The sequence below is a fragment of the Cinclus cinclus genome, chromosome 4 (assembly GCF_963662255.1).
Source record: "Cinclus cinclus chromosome 4, bCinCin1.1, whole genome shotgun sequence".
NCBI lineage: Eukaryota > Metazoa > Chordata > Aves > Passeriformes > Cinclidae > Cinclus > Cinclus cinclus.
The window spans coordinates 22,761,381-22,782,906 of NC_085049.1; the positions used below are offsets into that span (position 1 = coordinate 22,761,381).

Here is a 21,526-nt window from a genome sequence, read left to right on the forward strand (position 1 = left end):
TTTCTTATACATGGGACATGCCTTGGGTTTTAAATAACTCACACTTGAAAATACTGTCTCAATTTAATGACAGCAGTCAGATTTTTCTTGCACAACCCTTTATTCCTGTGATAATTAAGAGAGCAAATATCACAGTTATCAGAAAATAAATTAAGTTGAATGGTCGAATTAATCTGTATTTTCACAATTCTCAAATGTTTGTGATTTCATGTGTTTTATTTTACGAACTTTATAGGAATTGGAACATCTGCTGGAAAAACATAGTGTGCTAGAAATTGATTTATTGAAAGAAAAAAAAGAAAAAGTGCTTCCACATCAAGATCATTACAAGGCACTCCAGGTAATTTATTTCTTATAGTATCTTTATTTCTCAGGAGGTTTTGTATACAGTATATTTATGTCCAAAAATATTCTTTTAGGCATCTGTGGGTCTGCTCCAAAGCCTTTTGAATTTAAAGAATATCTAAGGTTTTTGGATCACAGCCTGAATTTTGACATTAGCAGGAATGTAAGTTTAATATCCCACTTGCCTAACTACATTTTTGTAACTCAGGTCACTCATCCTTGTTAGGATCTATTTCATAAAACAGGTGAAAAGAAAACCACTTTGCTCAGTAGTTGTGTTTAACAGCATGACTTAGCATGTTCTAGAGTGCTATGGCCAATTGTTTGTGCTGTCTTACCTAACTTCAGTATGGAATAATTCATTCTGCATAATGAAAATCTATGAAGTATCATTAGATGCTAGACAATGGAATTAGAATTGTTTCCATTGTAAAAGTTAACATCTTCCATTAAATGCGTATGTAAAGTTTCACATCCAGACAAAATTTTCATTGAAGTTTTCAGTCATCTTCCAGTGTTAGAGCAAAGCAAACTATGTTTCAGCATTTCAGAAGTTTGTGTCTGTAACTCAGCTTCACTTAATTTTTTTGCTGCTGTGGATGGTCTTTAATAGCTGTTGCATTGTTTCCCGTTTGTGCTTAAAGCGTTGCTGTAATAATTTGTTTTCCTGACAGCTGTACATTCTGGAATTTGCAGTAATTATCTAATACTGTTTTTTTTTTCCTTTTTTGTGTGTAACACTTTACTTAGTCAAAGAAATGTTTGCTCAACCATGATATAAAAGGAAGTATAACTTAAAACCCTCATGATTTATGGAGTACCATAGTGGCTAGAGTTATTGGTTATCCTAAACAATAGAATGGGTGGATTTTTTTGTTAATACTTACTTCTATTTGAAGAGCACTGTGAACTTGAATAGTGGAAAGGCTACTGGGGTTTGCAATTATCAGACTGTATCATAACTCTTTGAGTCAGGTACTACAATCTTCAAAAATGGCAATTAAAAGGTCATAACCTTTACCTTACTTTGTAGAAATGCTCATGTGCTTCCTCTTGTCTTCTGGGTACAGCCAGAATCAAATGAGAGAAGGAAAGTGAGTCAAGCTTCCAAGAGCTGCCTGTTAAAGTTACTTTCATGAGACTTGAATTACGGATGCCTTCTGTTACTACAGCTTTTAGTTTCTTTTGTCTTTCTCCTCTGGCTCCTGCAGCACCACCTGTGGCCACACACTGAGCAGAGCTGGCGGGTCCCAGGACAGATGTCTGTCCCACTGGCTCTGCCTTTTCCAGTAGAAGCAGCTGGTTGTTAGTGCTGCTGACCTGAAAAGCTTTAAAGCAGACTGCAGTGGTGCCTCTGGCACAGCTTTGGGAACTCTCAGGATGAGGTTTCCAATGGAACTGATGCCAGCATCCAAAGTTGTAGGTGTGCATTGACTTAATTCCTTTTAAATGAAATTGCTGTGTTAATGTTTGAGTAAAAAGTATAAAACCTATGCCTCAGGAGACTTTTCTAACTGCCTTTTACATGAACATGCACTGTTTCATTCACCTTTATATTTACTAACTAATTGGCTTCTGGCACTTGTGACAGGGAATTCTTAAAAGCTGCTCTAGAGATAGCAAAGCCAGTCAGTTAATCAGGTTTTTAACAAGGTGATGTTTAGATATGACACTTTTCTTTTTTGAAGAAGTCACTGTGCTTAGTTCTGAGAGAACATATCATCGATCTTTGTCAACTAAGTCAGTAATCTATTTTTTACATCTTTTCCTGTTGGTTTCTGCTCAGTTAAAGGGTGACAGTTACGTTAATCACAGTTTTGTTCTCACAAAATTGGATCAATAAAATATGCTTTAGGTTTTTTGATATAGACAAAAGCAACTTTGAAAGGCAAGGTAGGAAAATAAAAATATTTTCTCTGAACTGACTTACCATTCTAATGAAGTAAGTTTTGTTCTGGACTAGTCACAAACTTTTTTCATGATAGGTGTAAAAAAACCCTTAAACTGAATTTTGTAGTTCTAAAAATTGAAGAATTGAAGGGTACTGATAATCACTATTCCTAAACATGGGAGGAAGAATTCCAAATCTTTAGTATAGTGTTAAAATTTAACCAATGGACTACAATAGAGTGTTGCCACCTTTATCATTGTGTAAAACTGAAAGGTAAGAAGTTCTGTGTTTCATCTAAATAAAATTAGCTTTGAAATAATCAAGACTGAACAGACCATGTAGTTTTTTCACATTCTTATTATTTCCATACGTGTCTGCAACAACCAGAGACAGTAAAGGGCCAGCAGTGAGTTCATAAACAGAATAAACAAATTGCTATTAACTGGTATTACAGAGTTGTTTGAATATTTAATGCAATGGTCTCTTTGAGATCTTGAATTCTTACAAGCTAATAAAATTAGACTTATAATTCCCACATTCCTGGTTCTATGTTTGTACTATTTAAGAGGCAGAATAGCACAGTCTATTTCTAATTTCTTTGCTTGCAAATTGAAACTGAGTTCCAATTGGGAGTGTAATTTTAGGGGTTTTGACTTATGTGCAGTGTTGCAATCATAAAGTTGCAATCTTAGCCTTATAATTCCTTGCTTATTTTAAACAGGAGAAAAACAGGTGCAAATGTATGTCTGATTTTCATATTTTCTCGATTGGTATGTCAATTTTATATTTGTCCCTTTTTTTGGATCAGAGTATATATATTCATCTCCTTAGGTATGAGATGCAACATATTTTTAATTAATGAGTTGCTTACATTTGGGGCTAGTAAGTCATACAAGGTTTTGAAGATAATACAGATTTAGTGGTCACTGAATCCTAGAAATCTAAAATTTTGTTGTAGCCACATTACAGTATGTTGTAGAAATAAGCAAAGGCTGCATTTTAAAGCTACCAAACTCCAATTCGTAATACAGTGAAAACCATCAATAGCAAAATTAACATTCCTGTTCAGTAGGTGATGTTCTCATGTTTGCAAATCAGTGAGGGATCACTAAATTTGAAAAGGGAAAGCAGTGCCTGGTTTCAACTGCTCTGAGCAGGAACTTAATTTTTCGGTCAGATTGTTCAACTGATAAGGCCCCTGATGTTTGGTCTATCTACAGACAACTGGTTTTGATGATTCACTAGGAACTGGATCACAATTTTCTCTTCTATTTGTTTGATTTACCACACAGTCACATTTGAAGAAGTGCTGCATTGCCACTGGAAAATTCTAGTTGCGGTTATACACATTTTTTCCCATCATCATCCCTTTCTGGAAGTTAAGCAGGCTGTTTTTCTGAAGAACAGTATAGTTGCTGTGGTGTGACCCTTCTTTTTGAAATAAACTTCTTTTTTATCTTTTGACAACAGATTTCTGTTCTTCTAACTTAACAAATCTGTAGTTGTTATGAAAACACCAACATGTTTTTTTCTTTCGGAAACCATTGTTTCTGTTCCACCTTTCGTTAGAGAACATCTTAAAAAATTTATTTAAAAAGGGACTTTTATATGCTTATTTTATGTGGCAGTATTACTGTTATTACAAAGAATCATGATTGGAAATGAGTTGGTCAGTAGCGTGACTTCATTTTCCATAACATTTTTGTGTGTAAGAAAGCAGGTCAGATAGGATCCTTGTTTAAGTGGTGTTTCAAGAAGGCAGGAGAGGAAGGTTATCCTGAGGAAAACATTGACAGAATAATCCAAAGGAAGTTCACTAGGTCATGCAGTAACACCTAGATGGGATAAAAGGTAGCAATAACCTGAGTTCAATCATTGCTGGTGTTAGATGTTGTTTCTTTTATGTATTTCCATAGCTCTTGATGTTTTGGGGAATTTTTAATTTGAGTACCCGTACAAATGTCACATTTAGAATATCCAACTTTAAATTATGAGGAAAAGTCTTTAAATACAGGTGTATAAAGATAGGAAATGGTAAACCTGAGATTTTGTGACAGTTTGTTCCCCCTTAACTCTGAAGGATGACTTTATTTTTGGTTTGATTAATATTGCCCATTGTTTCAGAGGTTTTTATATATTAGACCCATATATCATACAAATTCATATAAACCAGAATGCATATTTGCTTGTGTCTGTCTCCTTGTTTTTGAAGTTAGTGCTTCCACTTCCCTTTTATGTCAGAGTTTAGTGATGTTCATCCATGCAGGCCTCCTGCTGCCTGTGCTTGACTTCTCACTTGTCCCTGTGGACCATTCTTGAGTTTGGAGGAGATAATCCCTGAGCAAGAACTAGCTCTTTTGGAGCTTTCTCTCTAGGGTTGTGTCCCATGTCCCAGGCAGATCCCAAAGAGGACAAAGCCTTCTTCCTTCAAGTCCAATGTTGTGACCCTTGGTTTTGCCCTTCTCCTGAACTCACCATCTCATAGTCACTGCAGTCAGGGCAGATCTTCACATTCCCTCAGGTCCAGCAGAGTGCCTCGTGGATTGTTCCTCAGCTGCCTGTGTTCCAGGTGATGCAGAACTCTCTAACCAGTTAAAGTTAGAAAGCAGTATGTTTATTACAACGCCAGGCACACCCGGGAGAAATCTCCCACAGGGATGTGTGAAATACACAGAGCTTTTACCTTCTTTTATCCACAAAAGCCTTACATATTCATATAATTACCCAATACACCTATACACATGCATTGCCTAACCCTGCCTATCCTGCTTCATATTAAAATGAGCTCAAAGTCTTTTTATGTACATTTCCTTCCTTCAAATGGGTCGGTGGGTGTTTGAAATGGGTCAGTGGTCTCCAAATGATGAAGTCAGGGAGTCTTCCTTGCTTTCAGCTTTTCACCTTTATTTTCTTGCTAGGTTCTCAGGTCCTTTGGCCATAGTTCAAGCTCCCATCCTGGTTCTGGCTGGTTGCAGGGTCCAGGTGCAGTTACAATTCCTTCACTTTGACAATATCCCAACCGCCCATCTTGGCACAACAAAGCCAAGCAAGTGATTTATTGTCTTAGTCACTTTCTGCATTGCTTCTGCCATGATTTTTATGTGTACAGCTTCTAACCCTCAGCTAAGCTCCTAACCCTTTGATTTTTACTTCACGGGGGCTGTTATCCGTGTGCCCCAGGAATCTCCTGGATCGCTGCATTGTTCCACCGGCAACTTCTGGGCTTTGGAAGATAAATGGTGACGAATCACGTGAGGCTCCCTCCTGTTGTCTGGAGAAGGTCTCACCTGCCTCATCCCTCTGGAGACTGTCTGGTACAGCAATTCCCACTTTGCTGGCCTGCCTGCTAATCCTGATCCCCAAATCCTTCACCGATCCCCCACCCCAAAACAGAGCTCCGCACATTCCAGCTCCTTCCCTCACACATGAGGCGATGCCCTGTCATCACCTCCCTGGTCTTTCCTTCCAGGACAGTGCATTTATGATCCTGGAAAAGGTGTTCTGCAGGAGGTTGGAAACAGGTCTTGGAGGTAGGTGGTTTTTATGGCTGGAGTACTAGAAAATGTATGTTTTCTTACAAAACTAATATATGACTTACATCCTGTTAAACACCATCTTCTAAGAAAATATTTAGGTTGGTTTTAGGTGCAGACATAGAGGAGACAGAATGTTAATAACAAAAAAAATAGGTGCGAAAAAAAGGTTTATGTACTGTACCTGCAAACAAATTTATAAATGAGATTCCAGGAAATTTCACGGGTCACAGCAGGGTTTAAAAATATGGAATATGGAAAAATGGGGAATTTCAGAAAAGACATTTTAACAGATAGCAGTGCATCTTTTTGCTGAACTGCTAAAGGTATTTATGGATATGGCAACAATCCCTTGCCCACCTCTTTTTCAAGTGAGTGCCAGATACCTCACATTTATTTATTCACCTTTAATTTTTTTTAATGTTACTCTCTGTACTCTTCTTTCAGACACTAATTTTTATTCGAAGTCTTTATTTATTAATAATATCAGAGCTGTTTACATTTTGGCCTGTTTCCCCCCTGCTCTCGCCCCCCTCCCCCTAGTTTTGATGTCTTCTTTTCTCTGAATTATTTTTCAATCCATGAGGAAAAATAACTTTATTTCTATTACAGAAAGATTCTGCTCTTTTGCCTTATGTTTTGCTTTTAAACTTCAATTCTTGTATTGTTTAGTTGTCTTGTTTCAGAATTATTAATTACCACAATTAATGAAAGCATTCAAATTTTGTTTTAAAAATATACCTCTCTTATGCTGTTGTCCTGTTATTTAACAGCTTTGAGATGCTTGACTTCCCTTATAATCTGATTTTCAGTAACAGTCATAGGACATGCCAAGCATTTTTTTTTTTTACACTTATGTGCCTCTTTCGCCTTTCTTATTTTAAAAGTATTGAAAAAATTGTGCTTAAAAAACTTTCATTTTCTTAGTGTGCAAGTGTGTACTAGCAAATCAGTTTTGTTTAAACCAAGTTTTGTGTCCTGGCTGCTTTGTACATGTCCTGATCTGTTTTGTGCCAGTGCATCCTGGATTTATTTGTGCATTTACTGATTGATGTTCAGTGTGTTACAAGTCTGTGACAGCTATTGCACATCTTCATTTGCACATTCACAGTGAGTACAATCAAAGAGGGATTAAACTTTTAGTTTTTCTCCTACTTAATATGGAAATTCTACTTAAGAAGGTCGTGAAATGCCCAGATATATTTAGCACTGATTGGTTAGAGTTCTTTACCCCCAGTCTTGTCTCATCAGATTTTCACATCAAGGTTTTTTTAGCTTTTGTAGGAGTAGTATCTTATTGGATTTTTGAGAGGATAATGCATATGTGCGAAAATTATTTTAAAAGAAACCTGTGTAGAAAGGAACTTAGGTACCCTGTATTGCTAAGACAATACTTAAGGCCAGTTATCTGTTACATAAATAAAATCTGATAGAGATTGAAATAGTAAGTTTAAAGGTACAGCAGGTTAATGAGCAATAACATTTTCATCAATCTGCAGCCATTCACAGTTTATTAATGAACTGTGGACCAGACAAGATGATTTAACAGTTAAAGGGAAATGTTGCAATGCTTGCAGAGCAGTTATCTGGCATGCATCTCCTTAAAACATGTGGGGAATGGTGCCAGAGTATCTCCATGTCCTGTTTGTGTCCAGTGTAAGGCATTGGAGACAGGGTAATTATTGTGAGTACCTAAGCATTCCTCACCACCAAAACAGTATATCTTAGCCAGTATTAGCCAAAATTAGACAATACTTTTAAAATAATTTGTGCTTTCTGCTTACACACGTGGAGGCATGGGATGCACAGCAAATGCGAGAATTATGTCTTGGGGAGAAATTTGAAGGATTGTCCCTTCATTGGCCTTTACCTGTTAAATTGTCTTATTTGGTTTGTAATTCATTAATAAACGATGAATGACTGCAGAATGAAGCTTAATACATTACTGAAACTTTTATTACTTAATTAGCTGGCTACACCTTCACATTTGCTTTTCCAATCTGTATTAAATTTTATTTATATATAGTATACACCTGGTGTTGAAACACCAAGCTTACTTGTGTTTCTAAACCCAGCTGAAATGTATAATTTGCCACGTATTTAGCAAATTTATTTGTATAATTGTACTCTAATCTAATTCACACACTAGAAGTTATTACATAGCCAAGAAACTCTTGTGACTTAAATATCAAAGTTGAATTTATTCATCCCTTCTCAGTTACCTTGGAAACTTCCTTATTAAATATGCCTTGACTTTTTTTTTGAGTGAACTGCCAAAATGTTAATATATAGGAAAGTGTCAACAAATAGCTAGTATTTTAAACTACTGCAGAGGTGTGTAACAGGTCACTTCTATATAACTCCTGATATTGAGAAATCAGTTCCAGAGATAAAGTATTGGTTACTTTATTGTTGCTGCTCTTTAATAAATAAATAATGTTTTGCTGCTGAAACTTGTATAAGTTTTTTTTTCCTAATTAAAGGCTTAAAAGGTCCAGAAGAGCATTTGATATTTAAAATAATCACATACTTAAACTACTGAGAACTTTTTTACTATTCTTGGCAAAAGTTTTATCACTGAAAGAAAGCTGATACTAATGAAAACTAGAACATCTGTTCTTAAACCTGGAGGATATTGAGATAAAACAGATTTTCCCAATTCTGTGTAATTTCTTAAAAATAAACCTATTACTTGAATGTATTAATAAACACATGCAGTGTTTTGGTTTTGAATATGCATTACAAATTAAAGCATTCTCAGGCAAATAATTGGTTAGGATGATCAATGTTAATTTCCAGAAGTGAGTACCATAATGACAAAATAAAATTATGAAAATCAAGGTCTGAATAATGCTTTAAAAATTATGTAAGGCATTGTGATAAAGGTCTGAGAGAAATTCTGAATTTCTTCATTTATTACAATTTTTTTTTATATCTTAGTAATTTTAGCCAGTAAGTTTCTGCTTAATGTACTTCTGTTTATATAGGGAGAATGTAAAGTTTCTGTGCTAGGTTTTCAAAGAGGTGAATTTGTCTGACTTTTGAGATAAGTAAGAAGTTAGTGTGTCATTGAAAAGCACATTTCCATTGACCTGCTAGGCAGAGAATTTGCAGTAAGTCTTGATAACTTCAGGGAAGCTCAGAAGGAAAATAAGTTTGAGCTCATAAGCAGCAAAGAATGGAAAATGTTCTGAAGCTCCCTTACATTCAAACTTTATAACTGGAAATGTACTTTTTATTCTTGAAGAGCCTTCTTGCTAATGATAAGCAGAAAAGGAGAGCCATTTCCATCTTTTGGAGCTAAAAGCTAATTCCAGACAGTGTGTGGTGTCTGCTTTTGTGAAAACACTTTGTGAAATACTTTTGCGAAACACTTTGTTTAAAAGACTGAATAAAACAAAGAAAATAAAACCTGAGAAAGGTCAGTAGAGGGAACAATTCAGGGATTTCATATGGAGTGTGATTACATCTCTGCCCCTTGGGAGTTCCACTACCTACATAGAATCCCCAGTGGGAAAACAGCTGTGTTCAGCTGGGCTGGTGGGGGGGTTCCCTGAGTCCCTGGGACTTGGACTCACTGCTTATAAAGACACATTTCAACTCTGTGCCACTTTAGCACATTCAGTGGTGTTGTTTTAAGACAGATTAGTCTTAGATATCTGCTGTTATTTTCTATCAATGTGGTGACCGTTATAAGCTGAGGAAAATTATTCAGGGCTTTATGGAATTCAGCCAAAAAATGCAGTGGACATCTCCCATGCAGGAAGAAAGGGGATATTGTAGATAATACAGACTACAGAAATAGTCTAAAGGTATCTCATATTTCACATAATATTTTCATTAGAAAGTTCTCTCATGAATGGGGGTCTAGTGGCACCCTCCTGCTTACATCAAATTTGTCTGTCTTTTCTTTCACTTTTATTTGATAAATGATTATTTGTTAAATAAAAAAATAGCGGCTCTTTGAGTTGGGTTGCAAATCCTGTGACAATACTTTATCAACTTCCAACACAGTCCCATTTCTGTCACCACCAATTAAATTATCTTATACCAATCACTGACATAACTGATGAATCTGCCATTGCACTACAGAAACAAAGTAGTATTTTTTTAAGGAAGAATAAAATTTTTATTCATTTTTATAATATTTTGTGTTTTTAACTGGTGCTGCACTGCTTTACATTTTAAAATATGGCCTCCAGGCCTTTAAATACCTTTACATATGCTTAATAAATCTGCATACATCTAGTCGAGAAGGCTATATTCCAGCAGGATTTGCTTTCCCTTTTTGCAAATACTTTTAGCCAAGAGCCTTACTGTAAGCAATATTTGTGCCCCTCTGAAGAGGGGAGCTGCTCAGAACAAGAACGTGTCTTAATCATGATTTTTCTCATCTGGGTAAGCCAATTTGTGGGAGGTCTGACGTAGTGTAAAATACCAAGAAGTTTCAGACCAAGCTAAAACACAGCTCAAGCTTTCTGTCAAATTCAGTCTTAATTCTATAGCCTTTTAAAAATGTATTTACATTTTAATTTCTCACATACAACAAAGGAAGAGTGAGCTTGTTTTTGCCTCCTTGCCAGCTGGCTTGGAGAAAGGATTGGAGGGTCTTTGAAAGGGTCGGTGTTTGTATGGTCTGGGTTTGTAGAGTTAGAGGAAACAATATTTGTGTCCTAATTAGACTCCCTCTGCTTCTCCCTCTCACTCTTTCAGCAACAACAGGGTTCTTGCTAGGGAGGGAAAGTTTTGGCTACTGTGGGATATTTGGTGGGGTTTTTTGGTTTTGGGGATTGTTTAGGGGGGGAAAGGGGGAGATGGGCTTTTTGTTTTTAACTGGAGCATATTGAATAGATTAAAGAGGGAACTGTAGAATTACTGTTGTTCAAAATAAAAAATTCAAATATGAGAATCGTGGTTTTAACATCGTTGGAGGGAAAGACAGAGTTGAGGGGTGGAAGAAAGTGAGGGGTGTTCTAGAAACAATGAAAAGGCAACAAGGAAAAGATTTGGAGGGTGAATGAATGTCAGATACAGTAATGGGAAAGTCAGTTCCTGCCTCATATTTATGCATTTATCAGAGATTTATTTCAGTTTTGTCTAAGAGTTAATGTCATCAAGATGAAGTAGTAAATGGAGCATATAAAAGTGTCAAGAATCTTGAGTTGTATTACTCTTAGAGTGTATTTTGAAAAGCACAGGTATATGACTATTTTTGTTATTTTTACTGTAACTCTAGAATTCTGCATATTTATCTGTATTAATCCATTTGCTTTTTGTGGTCAACAGTAGTAGTAAATTTAAAAAATTGATTAATTGACATAGCTTAATGATCTGTAATTTTTAAAATTTAATAGGTCTGTGTTTTTCAAATCACAGTTTAATTTAAAAAAACAAAACAAAACAAAAACCAAAAAAACAACAGCAACAACAACAAAAAAACCAACACCAAAACCCAATTAAAATTCAACATGGCTTTTAGTTACCTCTAAGTAACTTAAGGTGGCATCAATCATTGCTGACTCTTTCTGAATGTTACATCTGATGTTTTCAGGCTGAATTTTGATAAAAAAATTGATTTTGACTTTGTTCTCGTGATTTTAGTGAGACTGTGAAACTGCTTTGCTTTGAGGAAGAAATTAGATTAAATTTATCTCTTTTTTTAAAGAGATTATTTAGATTTTCTACCTCTCCTACATCCTCAAACATAACTTTTCTCCTCTGCAGTAACTAGTTTTGCTGTTAGTTCGGTACCATCAGTGTTTGACGTATATTAAAATACAGAAATTAATAAATGTATGTTATGGTTTTCACCTGGGATTTGCTCTTTAGGTACCCAGGTTTATATCTTTGTTCCAAAGTGTAAGGGAGTTTTGTGGGAGATGTCAGGGTGTTGCTTGTTTGTTACAACTGCTGTAGAATTGGAACTTCATTGATGTCAGGCAATTTGATGATGTCAGGATGTTGTCATCATCTTTGCTAATCAAGCCCACGTTCTTTAACAAATTCTTGAGAATTAAATACTGTCATCTTAATTTGTCCATCTTTTGTGTGTTGCTTGTATGAGAGTAAAGCAAGACTTTATTTCTCTTCCCATGTGTGAGTTTGACATCTGTTTGTAAGAAGTGGGGGTTTAGTCACCTCAGGGATGGGAGGTGATGAAAGAAATAACCCAAAGCAGGCTCTCATGCATCAACCAGCACAACAATTGACTGGATTCTGGGGACCCATGCCAAGTGTGCACATATAAATGCACGGTGTCTGGGAAGGAAGCTTAGCCAGAGCTTCACCAGCTCAGCAAAAAGGAATGGGAGAGGTGTCATGTGTAAAAATGAGCAGCTTCAGACCACAGAGCTCAGGAGTGATGAGAGAATTGGCTGTCACTATGAGAGAGTTCTTCATCAACTCAGAGACTGGGGGAAGCTGCTGATTATTGGAAAGAGACAAGAAGGATGATGGATGGATGGATCCAGGCATGCCAGCCTCTTGGTCTTTGCAAATATCGTGGTGTGGGTGCTCTTGGCAGCTGTTTCTGGGCACGTGAACAATGTGATTGGAAACGGCCAACATGGATTTACCAAAAGAAAAATTATGCCTGACCAACCTGATTGCCTTCTGTGATGAAACTCAGGTTTTGGATGAGAGGGTTGCTGTGTACACTGACTCAGTCCGGAGAACAGAAGGCTCTGAGGAAACCTAATAGCAGATGGTCAATACTTACAAAGTATTATTACAAATACTTACAAAGTTGTCAGAAAAATGGAGTCAGGCAGGTTCTGTGGAGGTGTGTAGCAGGAAATGGTGATAGATTGAAACACGGGAAGTTGCAACTTGTTACAAAGAAAAGAGGTTATTTATGATGAAGATAAGCATTGGGATGTCTTAGCGAGTGAGGTTGTGAAATCCCCATCTTCAGAGTTTTTCAAGATCTCACTGGACAAGGATCTGAACAATCTGGTTTAAATTCAGTGTTGATCTTGCTTTCAGCAGGAGGTTAAGCTAGATGACCTCCAGAGGTTCCTTCCAACCTGAATGATTGTGTGATTTTGTGATTTAATACTTTGGTCATAAACTGAGAAAAATAAATAGCCTACTCCCAGTCACTAAAGTTATAGCTGCAGTCCAGGGGATATTCCCCAGGCTGAATTATTTGGAATATTTTACTCCAATCTGGCCTACCTCATTGCCAGTTAAGGGCAGGGTCAGGAATGCCTGAACCAAAAATCTGATTAATGCAGTATTTGAAATGGTAAACTAGTCAAAATATCAGTTACTGTAAACTTAAATAATTGTTGTATGGAATATAACATTTTTGGTGGTTTTCAGTATATCTGCCATGTTAGAATAGGAGCTTGTACTATGAAACCTATCCATGTTCAATGTGAGGTTTTACAGGAAGCAAAATAGAGTCATTCAGAATGTGGTGCTGCCTTACTAGTTCCCTAAGATACACTGGAAGTGAGAAGGATTGAAGGTTTCATATAAAATCTGTGTATCTGTGATTTGGATACTTTTTTCTGGTCTGTGGCAGATGCTTCCTTCCAGCTGGAGTTTTTCTGAGGTTAGACAAAAATCCCTTTCTTGCAGAATCCATAGCAGTATCTTAAAATAAGTGAGCAGTAGTTAGTTCTCCTGTTTTCTTTATATACTTCTTTGTTTTCTCTGGCAAAGGTGTAACTCCTATCTCTTTGGATTCCCCCCCCCCCCCCCCCCCCCCCCCCCACTTCATGCTTAGACTGTTTATGACTTTTTCAGGAAGTAAAACAAATAACCAACAAGTTAATCTTGAGGTTTACAGCTTGATAGCAGTTCTCTGATGGAGGAAAATGTTGGGAGTTCAGTTGCAGATGATGTTTGCATTTGTATTGTCTGGTTTGGACAATATGGTCTAACTGACCAATGTCTGATTTTATTTCACATCCCTCTTTTCTCTGAAACAACAAGGTCAAGAGAAGCTTTTCATGCAGATCTTCAGCTAAGAAAGAATTTTAAAGGCTATATTGTCATCTTCTTCAGTGCCTGTTTTTCTTGGTATTTACTTTATCCCAACCTCTTTGATTTGATGCTCAGTTTCCCAAGCTGAAGGTTATTTTGTTTTCTGATCTTAATTCTTGTCAGTTTTCCTATGGAACAAATAGAGCAACTTGATCAAATACTTGTGCCTCTGGTTGTCCAGTGAATTCTCTGAGTTTTGTTCAACAACTTGTTCAACGCTTATCTTCAGGAAACCAACAAACAAAAATGCATTTGTAGCCCAGAATGAGGGTGGCAACAATTTGTGTTGAAGATGCTTTGCTTGTACTTTGATAGGAAAATAGCTGTTGATCAGCTGTATTTCATATAGTACATCTGCTTTGGAATGCTTTTAGTGTTCCAAAAGAGATTTACAAATCAGAAAAAGAGTTAAGATTAAAAGAAAAATAAGTACAAGAGATAAGTACATCACCACTGTTTGCTCCTGGAGTTTTAATTAAAGAGGTGGCCAAAGAAAATAGTTCACATACTGAAAATGAAAAGGAGACTCAAATGTAAAAACGTAACTTTTCTTTCTGTTGATTTTGTGCTAAGTATGATTGTTTATGTTATAATGAATCTTATTTTCTATGCTTCAAAAACAAGGGAAAAGCAATTTGTGTTTTTATTAAATTTGAAAAAATTTCAAAGATATATTACTGCTTAATAATAGAATTATTAGAGTATTTGCATATTATGATGCTATGAGTTCTTTTTTTATATCTTCTGGAAGTAAATCTTGGAAAGCTTTTATTCATGCTTAAGTGAAATTTATTCCTGCATGCTTTTGAAGTTACTTGAGTGAGTGTCAGGTTTCTTTGTAGTTGTCTTAGGTTTTTAAACATCCATGAAAAGATTGAAGGTATCCGCTAGGAATGTGCTGGGAACATTATCATGTGTTACAAATAGTACAACTCTATGAAAATTCAATATACATTCTTTCAATTGGTTGTATTTCTAAAGCATATGTTTATTACTTCTCAAAGGTTAACAGAGCTGCACCACCTTGTTGACTAAACTGAGTGCCATATCCAGTCTTTCTTCAAATGCCTCCAGGGACAATGACTCCACCACCTCCCTGGGCAGCCCATTGCAAAACCTGACTCTGTTCTTTTTATATCATCCCTTCAGGTATTTATGCACATTGATAAGATCCCCCTGAGCCTTCTCTTCTCCATATTTGTGAGTCCTAGCTCTCTCAGTCTATCTTTATGTGAAGGATGATCTAGACCCATCATCATCTTTGTGTCCCTTTGTTGGTCACTCTCCAGTATGTCCTTATGGTTTTTTATACTGAGGAGCCCAGAACTGGACACAGTACTCCAGGAATGTCCCTAACAGTGCTGAGTGGAGGGGTAGGATCACCTCTCGTGACCTGGGGGCAATATTTAGCCTAATGCAGTCCAGGATTGTTGGCCACATGTTCTGCTTCTTGTCCACTGAGACACACTGCCACCTTTTGGGTGTGGCAGTTCAGCCAATTTTCAGTCCACCTCACTTTCAGCTTCTCGTGACCACACTTAGGCAGCTTCTCCATGAGGATTTTAGGGAAGTGCCAAAAGCCAGCAGTAACTAAAATACCCATGAGTTACCAGTACATTACCAGCACAAATCCAAAATATGGCCCCCTACTGTGAAAACCTTCACTCTGTCCCAGGAAAAACTGGGACAATTACCTTCCCAGGTACTGAATACTGCATAGCCTGTAGCTCCTTGTGATTCCTTGTCATTTCTTAAAGACAGGGATGACATTTACTACCTCCAGTTCTCAGACACTTCTCCAGGTCATTGTGATCAGCCCACAGGTGTTGAGCAGAGTCTCACAATTACATCTGCCAGCTCCCTCAGCACTTGTGGGCTCATCCTGTCAGGTATCACAGACTTAATTATGTCCAGCTTGCTTAAGCACTTCCTAACATGATCCTCTTTCCCTCAGCCATCCTTTTTTCAGACCCTTGCAATGTGCAGGTAAGTCTCCTATCTATAGAAAGAAGGAAAACTCTCCTAGTGTAATTTTTTCATACATATCTATATGTATCAAAAAATGTACTACAGTGCAGAACTACATAAATACTGATTTATTTTTAAATGCATGAGCTATGTAAAGTTGTGTTGAGTGTTATAGCCGCCTTCAATATTAGTAGCCATTGATTACAGCTGGCAACCCTTTCCAAATTAATATTTTGTTCTTTATGGACAATGATGGAATTTAATTTGATCAGAAGATGGATGCTTTTGAGATAATAGACATGACAATATCCTAATGAAGCTCAGAATATATTTCATGCTTTCTGTGTTGCTTAATGGAAATGTTCTCTTGTCAGCTTCCCTGGCATTGTTCTCCTGTTCACTCCTTCTTCCTTGCTTCCTCTTGCTATGCTGTCCCACCATTTAGGTTGTGTGGGGAGGTAGCGAAGTATCTAGGACATAAGTTGCCCTGGCACATTTGCAGCTTCATCCCAAAGAAGTAGCTATCTGTGTAGTATTTTAAAAACTTCAAGGCAGCCAGAGAAAGTTTTAGCTTCTTTTCATTGTTTAGTGTGCTCTTCAGTGGAGGGTCTTTGTATGCGCATGTATGCAGGTGTAGAGGGAAGAAAAAGAACAGATACAAACTAGAGTTGTTCTTCACGAAATATTAATGTCTTAAATGTGACAGGGTAGAGATCCTTGTTATATATTGCAAATACTCAGAGAGTGGTGGGGGAGCTGTAATTATGTTTCAGTTTGGGGCATGTACAGGCCTTTCCATACTATTTCCTTTGCATAGTTTTTCACATTTAATCAGTCATAATATTCCCAGCAGGCTTCTCTGTTCACACTCACTCAGCTCTGGCTCAACTCATTTCTAACTCAGCAGGAAATGTCCTCACCACCATGATGTTAGGCAGTTTCTTGTGAAAGTTTGTTTGCTACCTCACTTCATTATTCACCTCGAAGTCTTCCATTGTTATGCTCCAAGTACAAATGATATTTACTTGTATGAAATAAATCACAGTGTCTCCTTGCTTCCTGTGGTGAGCTTAAGATTGTGCATAATGTGGGGGTTTTGGTTGATTATCTTGGGATATCTGAAATCCTTCTCTCCTACCTATATTTTTCTTATCTTTAGTTTCTTAGCTGTATCTTTCACTAGGATGTTGATGAACAGGCCAAAGTGAAAATACTTGCTTTGCTAGAGTCCTGGAGATGTTCCTGTGTCTTAGTTGAGTAGTGCTCACATTTGTATTTCAGATGAACAGAAATAGTGACTTATCTCTATTTTACACACAATAGCACACTCTAGTGTGTATATTAATTAGCCACTATGGACTGATTCTCATCATGTTTACCTCAGTTTCTCATTGATTTCATTCTGTTGCATTCAGTATTACTATTTTTTCTCTGTACTTGGGAGAATTGAAGAGAATATTTATACCTTCAAATAATAAATCTATGTCTTCAGTTTCTTAACAGAATCATTATGATGCTAGATGTTACTTGTAATTTTTTAATGATGCTCTTTAAGAAGAGTTGATTTTATGGAGACAAAAATCTCAGTGGAACAGAGTCCCCTATGAAGAGTATTAATGATGTAATTGTGTAAAACAAAGCTGCATAAGATGGATTTGAAATTTGTCTTCTACTTCAGTTACCTGCAGGGAGCTATAGTTCTTGCATAAGTACAGAAATAAAGAGGAAAGAGAGTGCATAATTCAGAGATCCTGGCTCAGAGTGGCAACTACCTCTGAAGGTACCACAGCCTTGCAGAAGACAGGCAGTCAGCAGCAACTCAGATAACTGCCTCAAACATTTCCTACAGGAACAGAAGTCTTACAGGTGTTACAGGAATGCCTTGGTGTCGATCTTCAGCTTGTGTTACCAGTTCACATTTAGTATATGACCTTGAACAAGTCACTGGTTCCAAAAAACTTGAGGAATTTATTGTAAGATGGCAAATGGCATTCTTTTCTCTGTGTTTTGCTTTCCCGGTAATGCAAGTGAGAGGCACTGTGCTTTCTACCAGAATGAGATATCTTACTTCCTCAGTCAAAACAATTGGGTTTTTTCCAATCTGTGTAATATCACTGTTTGAATTATTTGTGTTGTCAATGATAAATTATTGCATCACGGTGGGATTAAAATTATGTACCCACATGTTGTGTGGTTTTGTCTGATGTAGTATTTAATGTACACGGCAAAATATTTCCATCTTCCATTCTTCTTTTGCTTAGGAGTTGTTCTTGCTGGGCTTCACAAAAGCCCACAGTTTTATTAAATAAAATCCAAATACCTCATTATATTTGGGACAGAGGTAAGAAGATTTTATAGCAGTAATTCCCTACTTTTTGCTAAGATTACTCTTTCAGGAGACAGGTATGGAGTTACAGAGCAGGAATCTCTAGTTAAATATAGTTACAGACTGGTTAATTAATTTTTAAAGATCTTACATGCTTTGTTAGACACTACGTTTTGCTTATTCCAAACACACAGGTCTTAGGAAGCATGGAATTGTATTAATTGATTTCAACTTTATTATGACCCAAAAAGCAAAAAAAAATATGTAGTGTAAGTTGTGTATGGTTTTGTCCTATGATCACTGCAAAGGAACATTTGTGATTAACATGTTTCTGCACCGAGAAAATCCAATAATCTAAATCCAAGATGATTTGAAGCAACTACATCCTTCCATATGAGCTGATACAAGAAGAGACCCTGAAGCAAAGAATGAGGGAGGGAATGTCTTTCATCTTCTTACTAATTGGTGATTGGAAAAAGTGGTGCTGCTCATTGATAAGTGGGAAATGCTGGTGAGAATCCAATGAGTTGTTCACATTGCAGGCTTAGCAAACTATTAGGTAAAGAAAAAACATGCTAGAATGTTACTTTCCACATTCCTTTTACGTAACTGAGCAGTAAATAAAAAAGTGATTAGTGCAGCTTTGTTTGAAAAATTTATTTAGGATTTATTTTGCAAGAAGACTTTCCCAGGAATCTTAAGAATAAAAGAAAATATAAAGGAGGAGCCACATAAGGAGTACGAGAAAGGTGTTCATTTCTTAGGAAACTCAGTTTGATACTACTTCATCTCACCATTTTTATTGGTAGAGGCAATAAGTAACATTTAGTAAGAAGGTGATTTGGAAGTCCTCCCATCCACAGGTATACCAAGAAAAAAAGAAAGTTCTAAAAAAGATTTGGGATCCATTTAGAATCATCTGGGGTTCTATAAAGAAAAATTAAGAAATAAAATAAGTTTAATACTGGGACCTATTTGAATTTAGCATGTATGTATGCATACATATATATATATATATATACACATATATATACACACATTATATATATAGTATCTCAAGGATCAAGCTGTGTGGATTTCTTCATGAAAGATACCAAAACTGAGGAAAATTGTTATGTCAGGTGCCTATTTTGTATATAATGTTTTCTGTGGTTTTGTACAGGAAAAGCATAAGCAGGAATTAGAAGACATGAGAAAAGCTGGACACGAAGCCTTAACTATTATTGTTGAAGAATTCAAGGTAAACGAATTACCAAACTAACACAATTTCTAAATGATGTTATTGTAATAGTGAACAGGATGACTGCCTGCAGTGAACAATTACTAGTACTGCTAGTGCTGATTGCTCGACCTCTCTCACTGTCTTTTCTGTTGCTTTCAATTTAGATTGTTTGGTCTGAAATTTTGCATGACATGTTTTCCCAGTCTGCACTTTGGAAAACTTCAGATAAAGTTGGTTAGCCATTTTCAGTAAGGAAACTTAAAACCAGAAAAAACTCAAAGTTCTCAGTCAGTTGTGGTAAACTTTGGGTTGGATTGTTTATCACAAATCCACATTTTGGACCTCTTCAGTCTCCAGAGCTGCACTTGCAGGAAAGCAGCATTACAGAGTAGTTCAGCAGGTTTTTATCTACACAGTGCTAAGGGAGGGAGCTATGAGTGAAATAAAGCTGAATCTGTAATTCTTCTCTTGTGATGTTTTAGTTCCTGTCAGTTTGTAAGTTGAAAGAACTGGATGTTACAATGGACCATAGATCTGTGTCTTTTGTTCTGTTATGGAAACTATTGAGTAAGAAATGCACAGAGGACAAAAACTGAATCAAGTGAGGAGGAGAAGGTAAAGCTAAGAATTCTAATTAGACTTAAAGTGGATCTGGCAGGAGGAAAACTGATAATGGCAAATGGAAATGAAGGCTGGTTTTGAAAATGAAAAGGGAAACTTAAGACCTGGTAGGCAGCTGTGAGCTGAGAACACAAATCTGACAATGTAGTTAGTAAAAGAGAATTTCAGATTTTAACTGTTTGGTAGCAGTAATTTGTAACCAAAGAATGATCTGGCATAGAGACCAGGAAGATTTAGTGGTGGGCTTGGCTGTGTTAGGGATTGGACGCGATGATTTTAGAGATCATTTCCAATATTAATGATTTTATGAATATTAGAAAGCCTTTTAATAATTTTGCTAATAAATCTTAATAGTGTTCTAGCTAATACTGAAATTGGGTCTCTGTAGAAATATGTCTGTCTCCATCAATATGACCTATACTAGTTTCATTTTGAACCTATCCAGAAAAAAGTTTCAAAAGTTTCCATTCCTTAGAAAACTTAAACATGGCCATTGGTGGTGTCCCACTTCTCCATGCCTCCCTCATTTCACTTTGGGGTGAGAATTATTGTGCTTCTCTTCCCTTACTTCTTTAAGGACCCCTTTGCCTTAGAAGTTCTCAAAAGGGAATTCTGTTTGGAGTGTGTACCTTTGGATGTGCCACTGAATATCTTCAGTGGCAAGAAGATGTTTCTGTTTTGTTCTAGGTGTGTGAAATACCAGGCTGATCATGTATGAACTTACATTTTGAAAAATGTAAGTTTGTGAGCTTTTAATAATTGCTGCACTTATGTTTCCTTCTTTTTAGTTCTGAAAATATAAGGAAATTGTGAAATCCAACCATTTTATATTATTGAAAGAAAGTTTTTAATGTTTTCAAGGGGTAATTTTTCACCATTTTAATTTATTTGTATGAACTAAAGGGGAGCTCTGCATGGGTTTTGTTGACCCTTTAGAGGGCTAATTTCTTCCTATGTAGTTGGATAAAGGGATGTATTTATGTGCCATAATCATATTTGAAAGCTGTTTTACCAGTCAGCAGCAGCTGGGTAGATCTGATATATCTTCTGGAGAATAAGATTTATGTTTGTCAGTTTCAGTGATTTGGCACAAAAGATTAGGGAGTTAATTGAACCTTGTGTTTCATTGTTTATATTTAGTGTATTCTTTCTCATAGAATGTTTATATTCAAATTTCATTAAGTCACTCTTTAATACCAGGGAACCATGACATGAATATACCTCATACAAGCTTTGCTGTTGCCTCATGTGGTTAGTTGAACACTCTGATGAGAAATAATATCGGATATGCTAAGCTGTGAGTAAATTGCTGCAATCAACCCTGTCTGCAAACATGAGGTGACTTACTCATCAGGGTAGCAAAAAAAAAAAATCCAGAAGGATTGCTGGGTTTAAAAAAACCCGAGCATTTTTGGCTGGTTGTTTATACTTTAATACTTTTTTTTGTAACTGTTTGACATGTACTTGAAATAAAAAAGTAACAATCCTCAGGGAATTCAATGGAGGCAAAAACTGTTCTGCAGCTTTGTTTGAGAAAACTATTTCATGGATTCTTTTAAAATGTTGATTCATTGATAATATTTCAATATGGAACAGGGCTACCATTTTTTTTTCTTAAGTAAATGAGT

General features: G+C 36.4%; 1 protein-coding gene across 1 annotated transcript in view; it reads left to right on the forward strand.

The window, feature by feature from the left end:
- Positions 1 to 21,526, forward strand: part of CCDC91 (coiled-coil domain containing 91) — an 89,543-nt gene that overhangs the window by 10,002 nt on the left and 58,015 nt on the right. Inside the window, exons 5-6 of the mRNA XM_062490905.1 lie at positions 236 to 340; positions 19,218 to 19,295. Of these exons, the coding sequence (XP_062346889.1) occupies positions 236 to 340; positions 19,218 to 19,295 (183 nt within the window). The remainder of the gene's footprint in view (positions 1 to 235; positions 341 to 19,217; positions 19,296 to 21,526) is intronic.